This window comes from Sceloporus undulatus, chromosome 3 (assembly GCF_019175285.1).
Source record: "Sceloporus undulatus isolate JIND9_A2432 ecotype Alabama chromosome 3, SceUnd_v1.1, whole genome shotgun sequence".
NCBI classification, from domain to species: domain Eukaryota; kingdom Metazoa; phylum Chordata; class Lepidosauria; order Squamata; family Phrynosomatidae; genus Sceloporus; species Sceloporus undulatus.
In genome coordinates this window covers 208372205-208396889 of record NC_056524.1, presented here as the reverse complement: position 1 = coordinate 208396889, position 24685 = coordinate 208372205, and the positions used below count along the sequence as shown (strand labels likewise).

The 24685-nt window shown below is 38.2% G+C and overlaps 1 protein-coding gene across 1 annotated transcript in view; it reads right to left on the bottom strand.

Annotated features, from left to right (window-relative positions):
• The window catches only part of CFAP43 (cilia and flagella associated protein 43), a 76405-nt gene that overhangs the window by 753 nt on the left and 50967 nt on the right, over positions 1-24685 (bottom strand). The window contains 18 exon segments of the mRNA XM_042457719.1: positions 286-439; positions 793-873; positions 1497-1661; positions 1937-2096; positions 3676-3788; positions 4230-4437; positions 5269-5357; positions 6663-6749; positions 7108-7215; positions 7296-7415; positions 8335-8460; positions 10309-10389; positions 10480-10569; positions 12271-12477; positions 15650-15850; positions 18442-18558; positions 20878-20982; positions 23954-24079. Coding sequence (XP_042313653.1) covers positions 286-439; positions 793-873; positions 1497-1661; positions 1937-2096; positions 3676-3788; positions 4230-4437; positions 5269-5357; positions 6663-6749; positions 7108-7215; positions 7296-7415; positions 8335-8460; positions 10309-10389; positions 10480-10569; positions 12271-12477; positions 15650-15850; positions 18442-18558; positions 20878-20982; positions 23954-24079 — 2338 coding nt within the window.

Sequence of the window (24685 nt, the reverse complement as noted above, 5' to 3'; positions counted from 1 at the left end):
ACAAAATGAAACTGAAGAAACCCCAAAGAAAAGGGAATTAGCAGAAAAGCCTGCATATTTGGGCACAGTTAATCAGTGGGAGCAAAGCAAAGTATCAGAACTAATTCACCTGTTACTATTGCTGATACCAAGATGAATGGGTTAGGGAAAGCATGCTGTTTATAATGGATACATGATGGAATGAGCATAATTGGCACACTTCATGTTCAGGAGAAAGAAATACGTACAGTGAATTAAATTTTGTGTCAGAAAAACACCACCAAAAACCATCAGAATATGACTCACCAGTAGCATCATGAATATGGCGCCTTTCTGACACAGTAACAAGCATTTCTTGTAATTCTTTGCTGAGCTTCTGGTTTGCCAAGTCTTTCACACTTATCTGCTTCTCTAGCTCTTTGGTGACTTTCTCTCGTTGCTGCACATTTTTCTTGTGAACCTGGCAATTGAAATACAAATTAAACACATTTGTTTGAAAGATATTGGGTGAGAAGCTGTGAAGGCAAGTTTTTATTTCCTAGGTAGACTTATTTTTTTTATCATTTTTTAAATCACAATCTGTTGATGTGTCACAAATCTAGGAAGATAAGCAGTAGAAATCAATGGAAAAGACCTGATTGGGTTTATTTAATTTGATTCCCATTTGGGGTGAAAGATAAGATAATCAAGAAAAAAAGAATGCCAATGCTATGAATAATAATGGTAATTGTATGATCTGAACTAAGTTGGCTGTCTGCTTCAGGATGCTTCACATGTGTTTGGTTGGTAAGTATATATCCCAAGGAAATTTACCTTATCTAGAAAATTAAGGGTTCCTTCCATTATCGAGACCTCACGATTGATATGGCTATCATAGTTTACTGCTGACAAGAACTGTGGAATGAAAAGCAGAGAAAATCAAGCTAAGAGAGTTAACGTTTCCAGATGTGAATAGAATACCACCATAGGACTTCCGATTTAATGGGCCATTATACACAAATACAGTAGGCCCTCTGTATCCACTGATTCTTTATACACAGATTCAACCATCATGGCTTGAAAAAATGGGGGGGGGGGGTGTTATCCAAAAAAGCAAACCTTGATTTTGCCATTTTACATAAGGGATATGATTTTCCTATTCCACTGTATATAATAGGGCTTGAGCATCCATGGAATTCGGTATCCACAAGGGGTCCTGGTACCAAACCCCAGCAAATATTGAGGGCCTACTGTATTAGAGTGATTCCTGATATATTAGCCTATAAAATACTTTTTCACATAGATAAGACATCTGGACTGCAGCATGCAGCAATAATCTGCAAATTATACAGCACAAAAACCATTCTGGGATAAAATGCAACTGGAAAAACATTCTATTTTGTATGTGCGGTACATGGTGGAAAGGTGCAAGTATTAATGATTACAACCAAATTACTCAAACATATATTTGTGCAAATTCATGTTTCTATTTTTTAAAAAACAAACAAAAAATAATGCATTTTGGGATAGTAACTTACAATTTGGTGATCTTTTGTAACATTGAGTTTTTGAATATCCCGAGCCTGTTGATTTAGATCCTCCACCTGCATCTGCATTTTTTTATGTTCCCATTCCAGCTGAAATATACCCTTACGGAAATCTTTGCTTTCCACCATGCTGGCAATTTTTCTTTCTCCTTGAGCCTAGAAACATAGTATGTAGTTTTAATAACTTGTTTCTCTCAGCAAAAAGGCAAACTGCATTTCCTAAACTCAGATGTAATGATAAAGAAGGTGAAAACTTTCTTTTTAGAGAAAGAGATCTACTTTGTCCATTTATTTAATGTGTGAATTTTAAGTGACTTACAGTTAAAACTTTGTTCTATTAAAAGATACAGAATGGGAACCAAGGGAGCAAAAAATGTAATTTAGAAATGTAATTAAATCAGATGAGTTCTTTTGCACCAAAACTTTGTTACCCGGATTACGCTGTTCAGTTCTTCGATAATGCTCCTGTTAATGAGAATAGCATCAGTGTAATCTGGTATTAAATTGGTAGATTCTAGTTCCACTTGTCCTTGTTTGAAGAGAAACTGGACCATCAAATCTAACTGAAATCTCATCTTCTGCTCTCGAAGCCTATAATTGGATAAAATAATAGTATATGTTCAGTAATGGATATGTTTTTGCTCCAGAGTCAGAAACACAGAATAGGTTGAATCCAACTTTGTCCCTTCTCCACCCGAATGGACACAGCTGGTGGATCCAACTGCCCTATGTACCCCACTTCCAATTTTTCAAATGGTCTGGGACCCTCCAGAGGAAATTTTGGGAGCATGCGGGGAAGAAGAGAAAAGAAAATTTGAGAAGTTATTTGCTCTTCTGAAGTCGGGTTTAGCCTCCAAATCACACACAGAGGACATTTTAGTTCTGGGACTGGAAGATATTTTTTAAAAGTCCTTCACAGAACAAGATGGACACATTTGTCTCACTGCAAAATTCCTAGGGAAATCAAATCATAGCACAAGCTTGGTGAACACTTTAAATCACTTTGTATCACAGTCAATTGGTTCCAAATGAACTTAAAAGTGGTGCTAGTTATTGATTATTATTATTTTTTTTGGTCTTAGGAACTGAAACGTTTGTAACTTCAGTAGGCTTTAATATGGTACTCCATACATTCTAGGTGACAAGGGATAACTGATGCACACACCCTCAAATCACCTGTTGACTTATGGTAACTGCATGGATTTAACAGGGTTTTCATTGGGGAGGAATACATAGAGGTGGTTTTGCTGATTCCTTCCTCTAAAATGTAGCCTACAGCATATATATTGGTGGTTTCCCATCCAAATACTAAACAGAGCTGATCCTTAGTTTTTTGTGGGTTTTTCAGGCTATGTGGCCATGTTCTAGAAGAGTTTATTCTTGACGTTTTGCCTGCATCTGTGGCTGGCATCTTTTCCACAGATGTAGGCGGAACGTCAGGAATAAATTCTTCTAGAACACGGTCACATAGCCCAAAAAACCCACAAACTATGGATGCCAGCCAAGAAAGCCTTCAACTACACAAAGCTGATCCAGCTTAGCTTCCAAGATCAGATGGGATCGATTACCTTTATGGTATTTAGGCAATGGAGAAATAGACACAGATTTAAAAAGAAACATCCCTAGTTATTTGAAACTATTACAAACTAGAAGGATGACTAGGTATTGTGGATTGTGACCTTAAACTCATTATGTAAAATTTTATTGCCTTTGAGATCTTCATTGACTGTTGTAGGGCTTTAACTTGTAAATGCCGTAATATTACTAAAATGGTGAACTCTAACCTGAACAGATGGGCAAAAAGCACTGGCTTTTGCCCACATTGGGGGCATGGCATGCAGATTATGCATATCTCCAAATTGGCTGGAAACTTCTCTGGGGCCCTTAAGGCAGCCCAAAGCCAGCCAGAAAAGGAGTGGCAAAAATCTGTTTTGTTTTATTATTATTACTATTATTATTTTGTAGCCTGTTCAGGATCATGGCAATGGCCGGCTTTGGGACTGTGCTTTCCAGTTGCTGTGGTCCTGGGCTGATTGGGGGCTGATTGTGGCTGGAGTGGCCTGAGGCCACTCCAAGCCACGCATCTGTCTGACCCCCATGTTAGCTGCCTTGAGTCTCAGTTCTGGGGGAAACACAGGGTATACATAAAGTTAACAATAATAACACTTACAGATTGAGTTCAGCAAAAACATGGTCAATGTCTTTCCGTATTCTCTCATCATCTTCAGTCCGCTTCTGAAGGAACGTTTGCATCTCCGCTAGTGTCAGTGCTTTTTGCTTTATCTAAGCAAACAACACCCATTTGCACAAGTTCACTTTTTAAACATTGCAAATCAACATTTTACCAAGAGTAAGAATGCATGAAATTTGTTTAGCAGAGATGCATATATCTTGCATTTTTAAATATGTTAAGAAGTTTTCAAGCATTACATCTCTTTCACATTGCAGCGTGTTAAATGATGTTAAATTTTGAATTTATTCATCTAGTTGCAGAACTGGTTCAAATATTTAATCTAGTGACAGTAACTAGTGATTGTAGCAGGTGACCTCTCCATATCAAAATCAGTAATGCATTAAATACAGAAGTGTTTACCCTGTGAGTGATCAGATCTGCTGAGTTCCTCCCAGTTCAGTCCTGGTCTGAATCTCTGTATAACCTTCAGATCTCAGTATAACTATTTAAATATGATTTTAGCAAAGACCAGTGAAAAGAATTGTACATACCAGCTGTTCACTTTCCACTTTGGCTCGTCTAATTCCACAAAAACGTTCCCAGTTGACAAGGTCCATACCATCAGGTCTGTTTTCAGGTTCATCCATTTCATCAATAGCTTTCATTAAATGGGCAAGAGCATCTTGGTAAGCTTTGGCAGATCCTGGCCGATCACCATACGGGTTAGCAGCATCTGCTTGAACCTTTGTCTTGAGAGGCCTTCCATAACAGACCATGAGAAATAAATGAGGATTAAATCTTTCTTTGTGTTTCTCTGTGTTGTGTTAACAATAGAATACAGTTGACACCTGTCACTTCATATTTCTAGGTGTACCTGTCTATTTTTTTTACAACCCCATGCATAGATAGGTAGAAAAGTCCTCATTCCCCTGTATTTCCTGCACTTGTTTTTAAGATCACTCCTCATCTTCACCTTTATCTGCAAGCCTTTATGGCTGTGCCTGTGTTTGCTCTTCGGAGGATTTGACAAATCAGCAGCTCCATATAAGAATACAACAGTCTCCTTGGTCATGTAATCCAGAGGAAAGAAACATGCAACTAGTAGAATATATTCCCCAGCACTGACTAGATTCTGATGTTTTCCAAAATTGTTAACAATCGATGTTCCAGAGTACCAACAAGCAAATCATCATTTTCACTCTGTCTGATTGAAGACTGATTTCTTTATAACTTCTGGCTACCTTTCTTCACTTTGTTGTTAGCTACACATGGACAGTTCGTCAGTCTAAGTATGATCCATGTAACCACTCTTCTTTTAATCTATGATTAATGTAACCAAAGTACTAGTATTTCCAGTTCTGCACATATGTATGGGAAGGTGTAGATATGTGTGTAGATATTTCATCCTGTGAATGCTTGAATCTGTGGATAAAAAAGTCTTTGGATACAGAGGGCTGACTGTAGTACTATGATTATCCTGACCTAGTTGTTACTTTTAAAAACCATTAAGACCTTCAAAAATGTGCTATCCTTTATGTGGTAATGCAAAGACTTGGAGGAAATGATTGGAACCAATTTAAAAAATCTTACCTTGGGCGACGTTTGTAAAGTTTGAATAATTGGTCAATGTGATGGGTAGGAAGATCTGAAAATTCCTTTCTAAAACCACGTTCCATAAGCTAATAATGAGGAGGAAAACAGGATTTTTTCAGTCAGGATTGAGCCTATTAATATGCACTAACCTTAGTTCTCACATGCATCATTAAAATAATTTTTAGAAAATATTTTAGCTAATTTAGATCAAAGGGTTTCTTCTCCTTAAAGAAATTGCACAGTAAGAAGCTAATTTTCTAGTGAAATGCAAAGTTTAATTGAGAGATTCTAGAGACTCCCAGTACATTAGAGATGAAGGCAAAATATTTACTTACCCCTGTCTTGCTAGCCCAACATTTAACTCTGTATGCCAATTTAAAAATATGTTTAGTGGCAACACACAATTTTGGCTTTGTAGTTCAGCCATCTTGGTTAAACAATGGTCTCAAATTTAATTTTAAAAATAACATATTTTTTTGCCTTTATAAGATTATAATTTTTCTTAAGCACAGGTAGGGATCTTTCAAATAATAATAATAATAATAATAATAATAATAATAATAATAATAATAATTTGTAAAGTAATCCTATATGGTACCACATAAATAAATAAAACCACCTTATGGTCCTATTGGCAGAATGGTGCAAAATTAGTCAAAAGTCCCTGTGATCCCTAGCTCTGTAAGTTGCAGACTTTTTATTTACTCCAATACTTACTTAACTGATCAAAAATATTACACTGGCAGTTTAGTAGTGAGGTATTACTATTATTTCCAAGCCATTCTTACAATATGTAAACATACACATGAGTGAACCACAATTTAGGATTATTCCACTTATTGTGCTATGGTTCCACTTCATCTGGCACGGTTGCACCCTACGGAATCTTGAGGTTTGTAGTCAAGTGAAGCACAGGGCTAGCTAAGGTGTGTGTGTGTGTGTGTGAGTGTGTGCATGCGCGTAAGCACCTTAAACTTGCCTTTAGTCTTTGCCGACCCCCATGAATTTTCTAGGGTTTTGTTTAGCAAGGAATACTCAGAGGAGGTTTTGCCAAATACCTTTCTCTAAAATATAACCCAAAGCACCTGATATTCTTGGTGGTATCCAAGTAGTAAGCAGCTCTCACCCTGCTTAGTTTTCGAGACCAGATGGGATCTGATGACTTTAGGGTATTTAGACCCTTTTTAAATACCTCTTACTAAATTGCAAATCCCACAGTTCTACAGGGTGTTTCCATAGCAGTTAAAGTGTAATCATAGCACTATAGCAGTGAAAGGATCCTTGATTAAGTTGAAGATATAAAACAGTTCTCTAATTAAACCCAATAGGGCTACTGAACTAAATTCTATAACTTTTTAATGCTTTAAGGTATCTGGAATTTAGGCTCTTACTTTATCTTCAGCAACTAAGATGTCATAGGCCTCTCTGAATGCATCTACTTCTGCTTTGGCTGTCTTGACTGCTTCATTACACATTAGCTGTATGAAAAAGGGATATTACTGGGATATTTTTGAAACATAAGGAAGACATGCCCTTAACTTACATGAACACAGGTAGGAGCAACTGATATGCAGTGTTACACTATTTTTTCCAGGAACTGTTTAAGTTATTTCATGCCCTAATATTGATGTCTTCATATAAAAGATACCCTATCTAATTTTACCCTTTTAAATTTGTTATGAGCAAGAGACCAGTCCTCCATTTCCACAGAACTCACTGGTGTTTTGTTCATTATTATGGGAGATTATAGAAACTATTTACAAAGGAAGCAATTTGTCAGTCTCTGAAGGAAGGGATTCTACATGAATTTTGTCAAATTCCAAAAATTATTCTTACTTTTTCTTTTCTCTTTTTATCAAGGTAACAATGGAGCCCAGATTCTCTTGTGCTCAGTTCTTCATCCAAAAGTAGTGAATAAAGGAGATTAGTTATTTTGAGTTCTTCCTAGAAAAAGTTTTTAAAAAGAAACAGTAAGGCTGCAGTTTATAGGGAGGCAAGGCTGATGAATATATGTTGAAGCTTACCTGATATATAACCATTTCACAGTTAACTTTTTTATCAAAGAGCCTATTCACAATTTCATCAAATGTCTGTGTAGTTTCCTGAATAGAGCCTTGGAGCTTCCTCAACTCAGTTTCCAGAATCTAATGAAGAAAAGACACAATGTCTTTACCTTGAGTGTGTGTCAGGATTATAGATCAGAATTAAGAATAAGGCACAGAAAACTTTATTTGTACAGTATATGAATACATGGTATATTCATTATATAAAAAGTAGCCAAGTGTAAACCAAGCTGCTATATGTAAGAAATCTAAAATTCCCCCTTTCTGCTGCTCTACAGTCTGAAAAAAACTGGAGAGGATATTGGGGGGGGGGTACAGAGGAGAGCAGAATCTGGTCACACTTTATAACTTTCAGTGTTTGCCAACAAGGCTTTTATTGTGCTGTAGCCCTGTCTCAAAATGGAATTTCATGGAGGCCTAATATCATTCTCCATTTGTAATTACTCCATGTTTTCCCATCACACATCCACCTTTTTACTCACCAGAACACCATCCACAAGGGAGGAAAAGGTAGAACAGATACATAATGTATTTGGATTGGTAGAGCTAGCAGCCTTAAGGTTAGCTCTGCTTACCTTATCATTTCTGTAACCATTAATTGTATGTGAGGGGCAGGGTAGGAATGGAAAAAAATAGGCAATAAAGGGATGTTAAGCAGGAAAAAGCACAATGATGGGGAAGAAAAGATATAATGATGGAGAAAGGCAACTAACCAGTGGATTACATCCCTAAACCAAATGAGGAAGCATATCAATTATGGGCAACCTCCCTGCATGTTCACCTTACAGTCTTCTCATTCATTTATTACATGGATTGAATGTAAAAAGTGACAGGCACATAGAACATCAAATACTTGGAAAATTCAAAAAAGCTGTAAAACTAACCATGTTGGTTAACACATACAACAATGATTTGGATTTATTTAAGGCAGGTTTCCTAAAAGAATGTTCTACAGGATGAGAATCCTGATCATCCTCTTTCCTATCTTATTTCTGTTTACCTTTCGATGTTTCTCTCTTTCTTCATTCAGTTCTTTAACTTTCTTCTCATATTCTTTATATAATTTTTTCTCATCTTCACTCCAGAGTGCTTCTTCTTTTGATGCAAAAGCAGGCACTGGAATCTCCTGAATATATCAGAGTTTCAAAAGTACCATTGGATATTTATTTGCGCTACAATACTTGAAAGATTTCTACTTTAAACTTTTCTGATGACATCCAATGACACTAACAGAAGTTGCCATGATTTGCTACTTCAAAATCATGACGCCCACATAGTTTCCCAGTCTCTACTTCCATACCTGGAGGTGACTGAAAGCTCCCCTTCCATGGATGCCAAGTCCGTGGAAACTGAGGGCTGACAGTACAGTTAGTTTAAAATCAAACCTTGACTTTTTCATACCCTCAAAAATGCAAAATGGAAGTGAAATGACTAGGGTACATTTTTATAGAGGAAAACAATGGTTTTCTCCTAGGTCAACCCTTGGTTTTTGACTTGATTAAAATATGTCGCAATATGACACCACGTGAAAGAGCTTTTAAGTTAACATACTTTCTCCTCACACACCATCCAATTCATTTCCTTCAGGGGTAAGGAGTAAACTAGTATTAAACCACTGTTGCCTGCTTTAGATCTAACAGAGAACTTTGGTTTCAAAAGATCATGTCTTCAATACCAAAGAGAGAGGAGAGGCAGGAGGAACACATGGGCCCAATGCTTATTTTTTGGCTTCCTAAACTTTTATTTGGAATATTTAATTCAAAAGGCCTAAAACAGTCAACCCTCCACATCCACAGATTTTTTATCCACGGATTCAACCATCCACAGCTTGAAAATATTCCACAAAAATATCTATTCCAAAAAGCAAATCTTAATTTTGCCATTTTATATAAGGGACACCATTTGACTACACCACTGTGCATAATGGGACTTGAGCATCCACACATTTTGGTATTCACAGGCTGGGGGTGTCCTGAAACCAAACTCTAGCAAATATCAAGGTCTCACTGCAGTAAATCAGTTGCATTTATGATTAATACACTTACATATGAAGTTTTTTAGAAGGTCACTTTTTGAGCTGATAAGCCAGAATAAGCACACATTGCAATAGCAAGTACATTTCTATACTGCTTATCAGTGCACTTAATCACTCTCTAAATGGTTTACAAAATGTAAGCTAAGTGCCCCCAACAATCTGGGTACTCATTTTAGCAACCTCAGAAGGATGCTAGCTTGAGTCGAGCTTAAGCCCCCTTGGCTGGGATTGAACCCGCAACCTTATGGTTTATGAGTGAGTGGCTGCAGTGCAGGCGTTTAACCACTGCGTCACCAGGGCTCCTTAATGGGCAATTATGAATTTTAAAACAAATTCTAATGAGCGCTCCACATTTTACAGCTAAATTAGGATGGCTTAAGCAGGAAAATGCAAGGCATTTTTAATGCATGGTTATCTGTAAGGCAACCTGCCATATGAAGCTGTCAGAACCCTAAGATCTTTAGGGAAAGGCTTTCTCATGGTCCCACCACCATCACAGGCTTATTTAATGAGAATACAAGAGAAAGCTTTCTTGGTGGCTTCTCCCATGCTTTGGAACTCCATTCTGCAAGAGGCTAGGCTGGCCTCCTCCTTGCTCCCCTTTTGCCAGCAGGGAAACACTTTTCTTTTTAAGCATGTTTTTTACAGTAATATGGAATTGTGCCCAGGGAGGCTTCCTACTGATGTGTTTGCTTTGCTATGTTTTTAATGGTTTTACATTTTTAACATAGTATTTTTAAGGATTTTACATTTTGACTTGTTATATTAATGTGGTGTTTTAGTTGTGTTTTTAAAAATGTACTGTTTTATTGTTGGTTTTCAAGTATCTTTTGTGAGCTGCCTTGTGATCATCTTGGGAGAAAGGAAGCAGAATCAATCAATCAATCATCCATCATACAGTTTTAATTTTAACTGTGGTTTCATAGAAACACAACTCACCATTCTCAAAATATCTTCTTTTTTGATTTCAAGGACTCCATTCATCATATCCATAAGGCCACGCTCTCTTGCATTGTCCGCCTGAAATCAATGGCAAAATAATGAAATAACAGAGCATGGGATCAAGGCAAAGAAAAATGTAGGAAATATAGGAAAATGTTTTCCAATCACCTGAGCAGCAAGACGTCTTTTATACTCAACCCTACCCATAATTTTTTCTTTTGCTTTCTGCACTGGGGTCAAATATTTTTCCACTTTGATCTGTAAAGACAAAAGATACAGGTTTTCTGTGAATAAGTTTGATACTTCATTATTGTCTTCCCTCCCTAGATCCATTCCAAGCACTGGCCATTTTCTTAGCATCCTTGCTGTATATCAACACCAAGTTGTCTTCACAACCTGTAGATTCTGAAGATTTTACAACAAGGAATACATAATCAAGGTCACACACTAAGACAGCTATGTACTAATCTTAGCTGTAGTCACCAGTGGAGCCATATGTACTTTCCAATCATAGCGGCATACATTTTTATATGGGTAATGACTGAAAATGAGTAATGTACACAAAACTAGGGATTTTCTAGAGAGAGGTGCATGTATAAGTCCATTCTTTTCTCTTTTTGAGGCCAGTACTGTCTATGGCTACAGACGGTCATTACCTAAAGTAGTTTGCAAAGGACAACATTCTGAAGCACATCTTTGTAGCACAGCATACATATGTGTCTGGTCCCATCACTTTCTTGTTGCATAACTATTTTGTAGAGATTTTTGTTTTCTAAATATAATTCAAGAGTTTGGTCTAAACTATTGCAAGTACCTAATTACATACAGTAACTCCTGCTTTAATGATATGTTATATCTAGGCCTGAATCCTACTAGTAGTCTCAACTAGAGTAAGTCCATGGAAGCTATTTGTGAGTCAACATTTATGCAAACCCCAGTGACTGAATTGGTACTCTAGTTGGCACTACATGCCCTAGTCTTTATTTTTAAGAAGACCAATATTTCTTTCTTCCTCCATGCCAAATATCTGACTTAATGCAAGAAGGTTAGATGATACAGGGATGACGTACCCAAGGGGGGGTGTCTGTGAGGTCTGCCCCCCTTCCGTTAGCTATAATGAATGGTGAGCACCGCTGCGTCATCGTGCCCAAACCCCATTATTATGGTGGCACTTAGTCTGGACCCCCCTTTCCCAAAATCCTGGCTACGTCCCATGATATAGCTTTGTTATGATCACTGAACTTAATTGAAGCAGCAGGAACAAGTGAACTAATACTGACTTCAGCTGCTTACTTTATGGAATAGAGTATGAATTTCTGAGGGACAATAAGAAAGTGCTATTTCATCCATATCCTATTTGTGAGCACCTACAAAGCATTTAGTTAGCAATTGTTGGAATCAGGATGGAGGAGCTAGTAGGCTAGGGATGGGGAACTTATGGCCCTCCAGGACAGCCTTTAGTCTGATCCATTAATGATCTTTTTATGTGTTTATTGCAGCATACATAATTTATTTCATTATTTATTAATTATATTTCATTTATATCTGGTCTTTCTCCCAATGTGAGATGTAAGATGGCTTACAATAATACAATATTTTGTATACTATGATATTGCTTAAATAAGAACTGCTTCTTTTATTGTGTACAAGGTTTACTGAAGAAATGTTACTATTTTTACCACAGTTGGAGTGTTCACAGACAGAAAAGCATAGGATTAAAAACAAGACAGAAATTAACACTCATAATTCAAAAATCAGTTTAAGACAGATACTCTGATACATTAAGACATGTACCAAGCATGCATGTCTCTTTTTGCTCTGGAGTAGTGGAGAAAAATCCATGCTATGAAAAACATTAATACACGTGTACATTTCTCTTCCAAATGATGCAGCTCCCCAGGTTACATTTGCACTCTTAGTATGTAAGATGAGAAAAAATGTCTTTTTCTGATACCAAACCTCTGATTCTAGAACTGTCAGTGCTCGATCTGGTTTCTCATTATCTGTAAGAGTTGGAACCCATATCTCCTCACGAATATCCAGCTGGTTTAAGATCTCTGAGATCCTGACGTTTCTCTCCTTCACGCGACCAATTTCCAGTTCTTTCATTCGTATAACTGAGTCAAACTCCTTATTAAAAGCACTCTTCACATTGTGAATAATGTCCTTAAACAACAAAGAAGAAAACAGAGATACAGCAAATGGTACATGCCAAAATCCAAGACTTCACAATGACTTTCAGAAAATGCAGCTCTCTCATCACCTGCCTCTAGGGCAGGGGTAGGCAACTGCAGAGGCTGGCCACACCAGTCCATCAAAATCCAAAAACCTGTTAAAACAAAATTTCTGAGCGTGTTCTTTTTGTCCCCAAATATCCCAAAACTGCTGAGACTTGCCACAATTATACTTCTCCACCTCCAAGGTCCCACATACTTGGCAACACCCCAGAAGCCAAAACGTTGCACTCAACATTGCTAGATTTGCTAGAAACAGGGAGCAACACTCACTTTTGATATTGGCTGATTTTTGGCTGTTTTCTGCTTCTGGGGTGGAGGTGGGACAGAGCAGCAGTTGTATTTTGCGAGGGATTTGAGCCACTCGGGTTTGGTGGGAATGAAAAATCACTCAGGTAATATAAACAATGGAGGGGAGGACTGGGGGCATGGTGGGGGTTCAGCGGCTGCACTTTGTCCACTTCTGCTCTAAGGGTTCCGCTTTGTTTTCATTGATCTTGCTAGTAACCATTAGTGGGAAGAAGGAGAATTTAATGTATTAATGCTGACCTTAAGAGCTGGACTATATACTGATGTACTAACAACTAAATGAAGGCAGAACACATGCTTTTTGGATGTACCAAGACACTAAATTCCTGAATTCAAACTCAAAATTCTTTTGCAACATTGGGCAACCTATTATATAAACTTAGAAGCACCTGTTGGTTTCCTCATGATCTTAGAGAAGAGCTTCATGAAGTTGAGCAGTCAGTGTGGCATAGTGTGTTGGGCAATGACCAGGTTTGATTCCCCGCTTGGCCATGAAACACACTGGGTGACCTTGGATAAGTCACATATTCTCAGCCTCAGAGGAAGGCAATGGCAAATCTCCTCTGAACAAATCTTGCCAAGAAAACACCATGATAGCTTTGCCTTAACAAATAGCTAGCCATAAGTCAGAAACAACTTGAAGGCACAGAACAAAACAAAACAACACGAAGCTTGAGAGTCTGTGATCCAACTACAAATATCAGATTTTTATTATATATTCTGGAACAAATGTGCCCTTAAGATTATGTCCTAATGTAATGATAATATTTCATTAACATGTACTCTTGGGAGTGCAAGAACACAGTACACTGAATATTCAAGAATGCCTCAGAGTGGGCAGTAGCAATAGTTTTAGAAATTCTGAGTAACTCAAATGGTCCTCCCTGCCTTTCTACCTATCCTGTTCTCTCTATGGTGTAAACTGATAATCTTAGGGGTGTTTTCATCTCTTCTCTTTCCCAGAAATCTCTCAGCTCATCACCAGAATACAGCTAGATTAGAATAGCCCCCTAAGTAAGTGAATGTCTTAGAATGGAGTTCCTATAAAAAAAAATTTAGTTTGTTTCTCTAAGTCATTGTCTTGTTTGCTCCCTAAACAGGAACTCTAACCGCTACACACAGTAATTCTAATATGTTCTTCACAATGCATATGCATACAAATCTCTCATATTGTCTAACAAGGACTTTCACATATTTACAATATTTTGAGGAATGTCAAAACTGAAAAACCTAATTTAGATGGGTGTGGCAGGTTTAAAAGTCACTTTTATGCGGCACGTCTAAAAGTCACTTTTATGTCCTGGGAAACTCTTGAGGCCACATGGACTAGCACAAAAACAAACCAATCCTTAAACCCCAAAGTGACCTGGGAGCCCACTTCTGAATCTAAAAATGGGTTTCTTTATTGTTAAAAAGTATGGAAAGGTCTTGAAAACTATTTTAAAAGTGAACTGTTGCACCTGGAGGCTTCCAGAGGCAGCAATTCACACTTTTTTTGACCTGAAAAAATTAGTCTGGAGATGCTGAGAGCCATAAAAACATCCTCAGGGTGAACATGTGGCCCCAGGACTGTACTTGGCCTTCCCAATTTAGACATAACAAAGATGGAAGACAATCTTTTACAGCCCTTGTACCAAAGCTGGCCCCTCTGTGCTTTGTAGAATGTGCAAACGTAAAGGGAGCTGAGTCTTTACCCTTTCTTTAGCTTGCCCCATCACACTCTCTCACTATAAGCACTTTTCTTCTGGCTCAGGATTGCTTTCATACCATTCCTCCTTTCTGGAATTGTTTTCATTTAATCACTTTACAGAACAGAGACATGACAGCATACCCTCTGTTTGTCTGTTTTGGATTTTTCTTGCATCCTTCCTCAGATGTGATCTGTGGCAATTTTTGTTGAAATGCAATTGTGGTGCTAGCCTGTTCAGGGTAGACAGGCAAAGTTTTTCATCTTGCTAGAGGAGTGGTCTGTTATGGGTCTGGCAAACACCACATTTATTCAGTACTTGTCCTGCCACATCCCGGTTGCCACTATGTCCTGCGGTTAGTTTTTCCCAGACTCATTTTTTTAAAGAAGCACCTTTAAAGATTTTATTTTAAAAGAGTATTTTTAAAAAACTATATTACTTTGAACTCTAGTTTGATCCAGTTGAGATCATAAGCATATTTTCCAGAGACCAAGCTCTATTACAACAAATTCATTTTAAACAGAAAATTTCACTTTATCAGTACTATCCTCCACAATTCTCTACCAATACTACTCACCAAATTTTGATTCTACCAAGATCACAGTTGTACTGTAGGATTGTAATGGAAATATAATACTATATTAGACACCATGCAGAACAGCAGTTATAGTTCTGCTTCTGGCTTATTTTCCAAGATAATAAAACCTTTTAAGCCCTAGTATGGGAGCATCCCTGCTCTAAAATCAGAAATGAGCCATGAGGTGAAATCCCTAAAGCAGACAAAGTATGGGGAGACACAGCAGAGGAGTGAGGTGGGTTTAGTTCCCTTCACTTGCACATAACATTGGCCTAAACATTATATTTATCAGTTTCCTGCTTCAACGGAATAGACACTGTTATGAATAAACAGCTTGCCTCCTCATGTCAAATATAGGTCTAAAAAAAGTAAACCTTATGGCAGAGGTGCATGCAGTAAAAAACGTATTGGAGGAGATCAGGCTTTTCACAAACAATAACATCCTATTACAAACTTTCTTTCTTTCAAAAGGGAATGTCTAGAAAAGTAACTAACGTTTATTAGATAAGAAATACTTATGAAAAAGATACCTGTAGCAAAACAATCTGACTGATCTTTTCCTCTCGAGTGTGCAGTTCCATCTGGTGCTGTAAAAGAGATGTATCTGCACCATAGCGTGAACTCAGGCTCCCAACCAGAGCATCAACACTTTCTTCTTCTTCTGCCTTCTCTCCTTCCTCTTTTATCATTACTGAAGGTTGAGATTCAAATTCGACAATCCTCTTTCGAAGCTGGACATTTAAAACAACAACAATAGTGCAGCAGGATGAAATGATAATGCTGAGATCATCTGATTCTAGATGAGAGGAGAACAACTTAAGAATATCTGGGGGCCAATTCCACCTGACTGCAAGATACACCATCCATCCTGAAGAAATCAGAAATGGCTGAAAATCCATTCACACTTCCAACTGTCCTTTTATATTTAAAAAAAGGTATGGGGTATATAGTTTGATTTACAGGTAAATTGTATTTCAGGGGGCTTAATCTGAAAGAAGTAAAGTCCCGGGAAATATCAAGACTTCCTAGTTATTTTTACATTTACGTTTCATTTATATACTAACAGTTTTGCATCCAAACTCTTTCTTTAATTATTCTGAGGCTCCATTCACACTAGTGTTTTTGTGACGAGTAGATCCAGGGAGATTCGATGATGTAATACCAAATCAAAGCTCCCACTATGTTTACCCTGATCGAATATCTCTGTGGCAATTTAGCCCTGATAAAGTTCACATTACCATGTGTATCGATTTAAAATGGAGCTGCCATTTCACTTGTTGTCGGGGTTTTTTTTACACTGTCAATCAAATGATGTGCATCTACATCACACTGTTTGGTCAACCCCACCCCTCCATCAGCCTCAGAGGATGGCAATGGCAATATCTTCAGAACTATCCTTAGCAAAAAAAACCCTGGGATAGGTTAGCCTTGGGGGAAGTCACACTCTCTCAGATATATAATATAGTAATAATATAATCTCTCAGCAATATATATGTGAAAGAGCTTTAGTTTGCACCAACTTGGGAGCAGAGTCTGTTGTGGTTTTATTTCTTGGGAAGGAGGAAAAACAACCCTCCAGTCCACGTCATTTACTGGTCAGTCTTCAGTCCAGGCAGGCTTGTCCAGAAGTCCAGGCAGAGTTCAAGGCAATCAGTCATGGAACATGGCACCAGCATACGATTCCCACTTGGTTGTCAGCCAACTTGTCTGGGGGAAAATGCTGGGTAATTTATATTCTACCCAGGTCTTGAAGGTGCTCCTTAATTGCAGCGTGCTTCCTATATAACCTCTGTGAGCATGTCCTGATGTCTCTCCACAGGGGGCAAGTATTGGTAAGTCTGCTCTTCTTTTGAGGATGGTGGCTGCTGAAGCCTCTTGTGACTGCAGACCTGGCATTTCCTCTCTGCTCTGAGGCTTTATATCAGCACCTTAATTCTCAGACTCAGAGTCCATCCCAGGGTCCTGGTGGCCAGGCATAACACTTGGTCACTTTGCCTGCCCCATTGCTTTGACAGTATTTCTAAATGGTCAACTGAAATCTTAAATTACTGCAATACTAGAAAGGACTGGAGGAAAAAAATTGAGGGGGGAGAATTCTTATTCGGGAAAGCAATGTTCTCATTTCCCATCCCTGTAACATCCCTGCTTCATACCCATAGTTTGATCCAGATAGGGGCCCCCACCAGAGGTTTTTTTGTTTTTGTTTTTTTAAGAAAGAAGGAACACAATTGGAAATATCATGAATATTGTTACATTTATTTTGGTCCTTAAATCTTGATATTTTGTCTTCAAGATACTGTATGCAGGAATGTACCAAAACTCAATACTATGGCCCTTATGACACACAATCATCATAGCAGCAGGGTAATGTGCTAGCCAAGTGTTCAATTCCCCCCTCCCACACACACACAATGTCATCAGTGTTGTGTGTTTGAACTATGGGAGACCATAGTATAAAAGTGAGTCTTTACTCACAGCAGAAATCATGTTAATGACCTCCTTTAGCACTTCTGTCATGTATGATCTGCAGTGCGAAAATACAATAGCACTTTCCTGCTGATTTTGCCTGGTCAGTGGGCAAGCGTGGAGAAATGAAGATCCAGCCCCCTTCCACAGGTCCTGTTCTGTTGCTGCAGTGACTCTCATTTTCTCTCTCTCATACACACAAATGCACACGTCTTTCTCCTTTCCTACCTCCCCCTTCCCCCCCCCCTTCCATAGCTTCTTGCCACCCTCCTCTCACAAGCAGCCATGTGAGCTTTCCCAGATAATGGAGGGGAGGGGAAGAAGGGAGAGCAGAAGCAGCAAATGCAGTGCAATGAAGTTAGGCAATAACAGAGCTCCAATTCTGGATTGAGATCAAAGGTGTAGGAGGTAAGAATGGCATCCCAATTTTTGCACAGAATTGAAGAGGGAAACAGCCCCATACAAGAAGGCCCAAAGTAAAAGCTGTCCCATTACTCCTGCAGTAGCTCTCTCAAATGAATTAAGACAATAATGAAAGGGGATACATTGTGAAAAAAGCAGATAAGTGTTATGATATAATGTAACATGGCTAACCATGTTTGATATGTTCTGTTGTTTCTATTTTTTAAGTCCCAAATGTGCAGCTATGACACATCACTGATAGAATTAAAATTATCAGAATGGTGAGACTTCTATAATCTAGATTCCAAAAATATGACACTTGGTGTTATAAATTATTTTGGCTTCAGGTGATTCTGACTTTGTTTAATCTACCCATTTCATTATGGGAAGCATCTAAAAGTACACATGTGGATGAGGGCACATTTGGAAGGAGAAAAGAAAAGAGAGGTTCCACCTTCAAATCTGTTGCTTCAATCTTCTTCAAATACAGAACTCTCTCCAACATTTGCTGTTCTTCTGGAGTCCTTTCTCTCATTGGGTAATTCTGAACTTCGCAAGGTGAATGGAAGGTCTTTGAAAAAAAGAAATTTCTTCAGGTATGTTTCAGGTTTATCTGCATTTGTACTTTTTCTTTTCACAAACTGGAAACTTGTGGCAACTTAAAGACAAAATAATTTATCATGCCATTGACTAGATTAAAATTTTATCAGATTTATCCATGCATCAACTAACTGGGCTCTGGCCCACAAATACATTTGTTAATTCTATTATTTTACATATTGTGATTTGTCCCATTAATCCTTTTAATTTGCAGATGGGATAAAAGGGTAGTAAAGTTAATACCTGTGCATAAAATAATAGTGTCCAAGTTGCTACATGATACTTTATGGATCACCTCTTTCTAAGGGTTGGGTCTAAAGTGAATTAGCATTAATAAGATTTTCCACAATTTACAGACCGCTTGGGGAATTCCTATATGATCTTAAGACAAACTAAGAGATGGCATAACCCCTCTTCTACCAAGAAGGTCAACTTATACAGCTTTCTAGATATGCCTTTGTTAATTCCCAAACTCATGCAGATCATCCTGTTTAGGCATTTGATTAACTCTGATTGAGGCATGATAAGTGTCTCTGTCTTGAGTGAAAAAAGATGAAATTTTATATAGAACAACTAATACTGAGTCTGATTACAATCTATCAGAAATTATTCTTCCTTTTTTCTCCAATTATGTTCATTACTGTACCTGGAAGAAATTCTGCAAATCACATAAGCCACCCACATGCAATTCTATACATCAGAGGTAAGGAATATACAAACCCCAGAACCTCCCCACCCCTAAAATATGGGAGGGTTAAAATGTGGAGAATTCTGCTCCAAAATGTAATTTTTGAAGGAGCTTGAAGTGAACTACCAGTCACTTCCAGTTTGAGCAGGAGTGAGTGGTATGGTGGGTGCAGGGAATGCAAATTGTCTCCTGAACACTCCAAAGTTGCACATCCCTGCTATACAAACTTACCTGAGACTAGTGGTATCATTATGGATTTTGATATGATATGTGAATAAAAGTGTAAAACTTAGGGGCATGCAATAAGGGATGTAAAGAACAATGGAAAGGAAAAAGAACTTATAAAATTTTGGCAGGCATGACTGTTGGTGCTCACCCTAAAGTGGGGAAAGATTAGCAGGGAACTATGGAAAATAGTGGCTGTGCGATGTGTGAAGGAGGTGGACCATGTGTGAGGGTGGTGAGGGCTAAGAAAACGCACCCATATCAAAAAAGATGTAAAGATAAGGCAAAAGAAATGGTGACTATATGACCAGTTTTAAATTTAATGTGATAATTTTGCCTGATTTTAACCCCAAAAAGCTGACATATCTTATTTGACGTCTGATTCCTCATCACTAGAATAACACTGCTGGAATTCCCCTCTCTGATCAGAGTGGTGAAAGGGAAGAGCTTAATCAATTCTGGGAGAACCTAAAAGAAGCACCAATCCCCTGTACTCTTTCAGCACTCCTTTGAGAGGAATCATCAAAGAGCTGCCAGCTTTTCCCACTTAGGGATTCACAAAGGCCAGTTGTGGTGCCACAGCAGAGAGAGTAGCAGGGATCAAGCTTCTTTCAGATTCCACTGGGATGAAGTAAGCTTTAGCCTTTTGCCACTCTACTCAGAGAAGAGGATGGCTCCTTTTTTTAAAAGATAAGAGTTAAGGTGCAGTTTTTACACTGACCCATGGATAAATTTTTTGACTAACTTTCTAGACTTATACACGAGCATACGCTAGTTGTTAAATTTTTTAAAAGACACAGAAGCTAGGGAGGTTAAAAGAAGAGCCAGGAATAGTGAAGGGGAGAAGGAGATAATGACTGGAGCAGGTGAGAAGAACAGAGGCAAGAGAGTCAGAGGGAAGAAAGAACTGGAGCCATGGAGGAGAGCTGGAATGAAAAGTGGTTGTTAATTATTTTGAATGATAATACTACCTGAGACTAAGCCCCACTGAAATCAGTTAGATTTAATTAGACATGTAAAACATCGAGCTGTTAACTGTAAAATCTAAAAGTTTTCACTGAACACATACCATCATTTTTTCTGGATTAGGTAGGTTTCAATAACCTAAGACTAATATAATCATGAACACCCACCAATTTCCATCTCGTCTGAAATCAATAAACCATAAATGTTCCATTTTCCTTATTGAAATTAACTAGGCATATAAGAACGTTGGCTAAATTGTGCTATGACATTGTTGCTTCAGTACTTGTATTGCTGAGATATAGACTAGTTTGTGCCATGAGACTAACTTTCTGGACTTAACTACATTATTTTATAAATACTTGGTTATTTTAGTAACAAGACAGAAGTATGATAAGGAGGCATAGTTGTTACCTTAACAGAGCGCCCTTTAACAGACATTGCATCCCAACACTCATGTTTCATTATTTCACGTAAGTAGCGATTAGCTAGATTTTCCAATTCTATATCCTTTCTTACCTATTTCACAGTGGAGAGAAAAAAAAAAGAGAAATACAGTATCAAATTTCATTGGTTTTTATTACCACTCATGTAGATTTTGTACAGGCATTAGTGCTAATCTGAAAATATTAGATTATCATAGCACTTCTTAGCTGTAATAAGTAGTATATAAATATGTGCATTTCAAAATGCCGTGTCTATTATACTGCAAAAATATTGAAAATATTTCTTATAGACCAACATTTTCCTTCTACATTTCCTTCCTTCTCCTATGGATTCCACTGCTGTGCAAGGTGCAGATGAATCTGAATGTTGGTCTCTATCAGAGCATGTACAAATGATTAGTATTTTCAGGTATTAACCATCATCCCATTCCAATTTGTTGTGGTTACACTAGGGTTAGGCAGGTTTCAGAACCCATAGGACTGCACTGCACCATTCTGGATTCTTCCAATGAGTCACACTATGCTACTGCAGCTGGCACTATAATGGGCAAGCAGACATGACGTTGAATTACTCCTGGATCCCTTTCACATTACACAGTTACAACACTTTGATACTACTTTTAACTTCCAGGGCTTCACTCCGCTGAATCCTGGAGTATGCAACCTGTCCTTCATCTTTGTGGTCTATGTGACTCACACAAATAGGAGATTAGCAAGCTACAAGAAATAGGAGGCGGGGGTGTTAGTGCAAACAATTAAATTTTATTGAAAAAAACATGTATATAGTCAACAAGCATAAGCACAACAACTCCCTGTCCCATTATGTCATGCAACAAGGATAACAGAATCAATCTGGTTTCAAAGGAAGAGAGAATCCCTGAAGTAGTAAAAAGTGGTACTGAAACAAGTCTGGAATAGAAGACATTTAACAATACGGTACAGAAGCAGCATTCAACAGGAGACGTCACAGTAGACTGGAGGAGGGCAAACGTTGTCCCCATCTTCAAAAAGGGGAAAAAAGAGGATCCCAACCATTATCATCCAGTTAGTCTGACATCAATACCAGGAAAGATTCTAGAGCAGATCATTAAACAGAGGGTTTGTGAACCTTTAGAAGGCAATTCCATAATCGCAAAGAGTCAACATGGGTTTCAGAGAAACAAGTCATGCCAGACAAATATAATCTCTTTCTTTGATAAAATTACCAATTTGGTAGATGAAGGGAATGCTGTGGATATGACTATGAACAGTCCATGGACGGGACTGACAGTGTCATCTACTTTGGTAATACCAATAGGAAGAAGCCAATCAGTATTCAATCTGGAGTAAGAATGTGACCTGTATTTCTCACTCTGAAACATGGTAATCCAATCCTGTCTTGCAGATGGTCTCTGTCACTACCAAGTACTGCTTTGCAAAATCCAGCAAGGGAGACATCATAGTCTCACAAAAAATATCTCTGAGGCAACTCCTTGAAGAGGAGCAGCTGGCTCAGCTACAGCTGTAGCTTCAACCAAATGAGAAGAAAAACAAGGCAGAGTGTACTTTTGATCTCTTATTCTTATTCTTCTTGTGTTTTAAGACAGCCTCCACTTCAGTCTCGAGAGATCTACCTGGGGTTGATGGATGATGAGATGGCTTATTCCTGGTACTGTCTCAGGCTTTCTTAGGAGACATAATAATGGTCTCCACTAATGTACTTGGAGTCTTCTATTTACATGTCCTGAAGTTCGTCGGGACCAAGGCCACCTTCTCCATACTCAACTTAGACTTCTTTGAAGCCAAGGATCGATGTCAAGGGCTGCTTTGTCTCTTGAAGTCAAAAGGTGATGACAACTCACAGGCTCCTGCAGTTTCAAGGCCTGCTCATATAGAAGAGTTTTAAGACTACAGTCTATGTTGCATCTGACCTGCAGTGTGAATGCAACATAGTGCACACACAAGGCAATGATGTGGGACTCAGCCAAACACTGAAGGTGTCTCAAATACCCATTTTGGCCTGGAATCTTAGCACTGCATTCGATGCACTTCTTAAAAGAAGCCAGTGATACCTAGAAGCCCCAAGGACTATTGTGGCTCAAAGCTCATGCCAATGATGGTTTCTCAGAATACATCTTCCAATCTAAGCAAGTGAATGCTATACCTGACAAGGCAGGTGCAGCAATGGATGGAAGGGAACTGGAGGGTTTTGGTGGGAGCCCCTTATATAGAACTGGCAGAAATGGGTGGGGCTACTGCCAAAACTCTTCAGAGTAGTTTAGATTCTAGAACACTCCACAACAGGCACTGTGCAGGTCACAGAGACTACAAAGAAGAATTATAAATTTATCACATAACTGCAAATCCAGGCAGCCAATAAATACACTCCACATATTTTGAAAGGCACTACACATCTGTGTTGGTTTCCTGTTGCCCAATCTCAAGTATCTTGAAAAAGATCAAAGCCTTTTCATGATCAACGCTTTCTCATTTCAGACTGTTGGATTTGTCAAACCAAAGACCCAATCATCTAAACCCTTTGGTACCAAAACCAAAGTTGGAAAGAACCTAAAGATTCTTTGTTTTCAGCTTGTCTGTGCTGGAAGCAAAGAGGCATCAATCTTTGTGTAAAATTATTAGTTAGAGAGGGGTGTCTGGATAATGTTTGCTCTTTGCCTCACCCTCTGTAGCTTTCTTTGGTCTACAGTACTCAAGCTTTTTACTTCCTTCTTACCTGCAGATGTCATTTCCCTCTTCTCTGAATAAGTTAGTCTCTCTGTTTTCCTTTGTCTGGGAAGGAGCTTATAGCTCCTTTCCATCTTAGGATAGAAAAGGGGATTTGGTGCTAAATTTCTTTTAAATACAAGTAAACATTATGAGAAATGTGTCACAAAGAGATATATTTCTATTATTTTTACCTATACCTGTGATCTTAGATGGATAATGACATTTAAATTTCTACCAGCATTTATACATTCTATATTTTAATTCTTTTTCCTCTGCTGTCTATTTCCTTATGTCCTTCAACAGTCAAATTAAACTCTGTCTCCATAAGATAATCATACCCGTTCCACTTCTGTTTCACTACGCAATTTTTGTTTTTCTTGTTCTTCTACATCCAGGTTGAATTCTTGTTGGTCCAGTCTCTCAAGTTTGGGTACCATTGAATTTTCAAACATCATATCCTGAATCTATTTTTATTAAGAGAGAAAATTAGTAAAGAAGGCACACATACATACAAACTAGACATGAGGAAGAATAAGTTGTTTACCTGTATGTGTGGTTTTCTGGGTTGTCACCCATGAACATACACATTATGGATCTTGTATATGTGCAGAGCTTTGCACAGAATATTCTACAGCTGAGCACATTCTTGATGTGACTCCTGTCTCAACCCCAGCATGCATGACTGGGAATGTCAAGCTACTATCCTCAGTTCTGCTTGTGCTGTTAATACAACAGAAGCAAAGAGGAAAAGAGGAGAAGCAGGTGGCGTGTATGAAAAACCAGTTGTGAATCAAAAACCTATTCTTTCTCTTTATAGTCTCAGTGACTCACACATAGAATTGATTACCTCTCTAACTTACCAAAGGCGGAAAATGTCCAGTAAAAACTGAAGAAACAATCATTCTTCTGAAGAAAATATCTACTCTAGCCTGGGTGTTTAATACATAAGAAGCAGCAACAGTGTACAGTTGAGATCAATGGCTCTGTCAATAATAGCACTATTTTCCACTTTAACTGTTATAGGATGCATCCTGTGGAATTCTGGAGTTTGTAGTCCAATGAAGCACTAG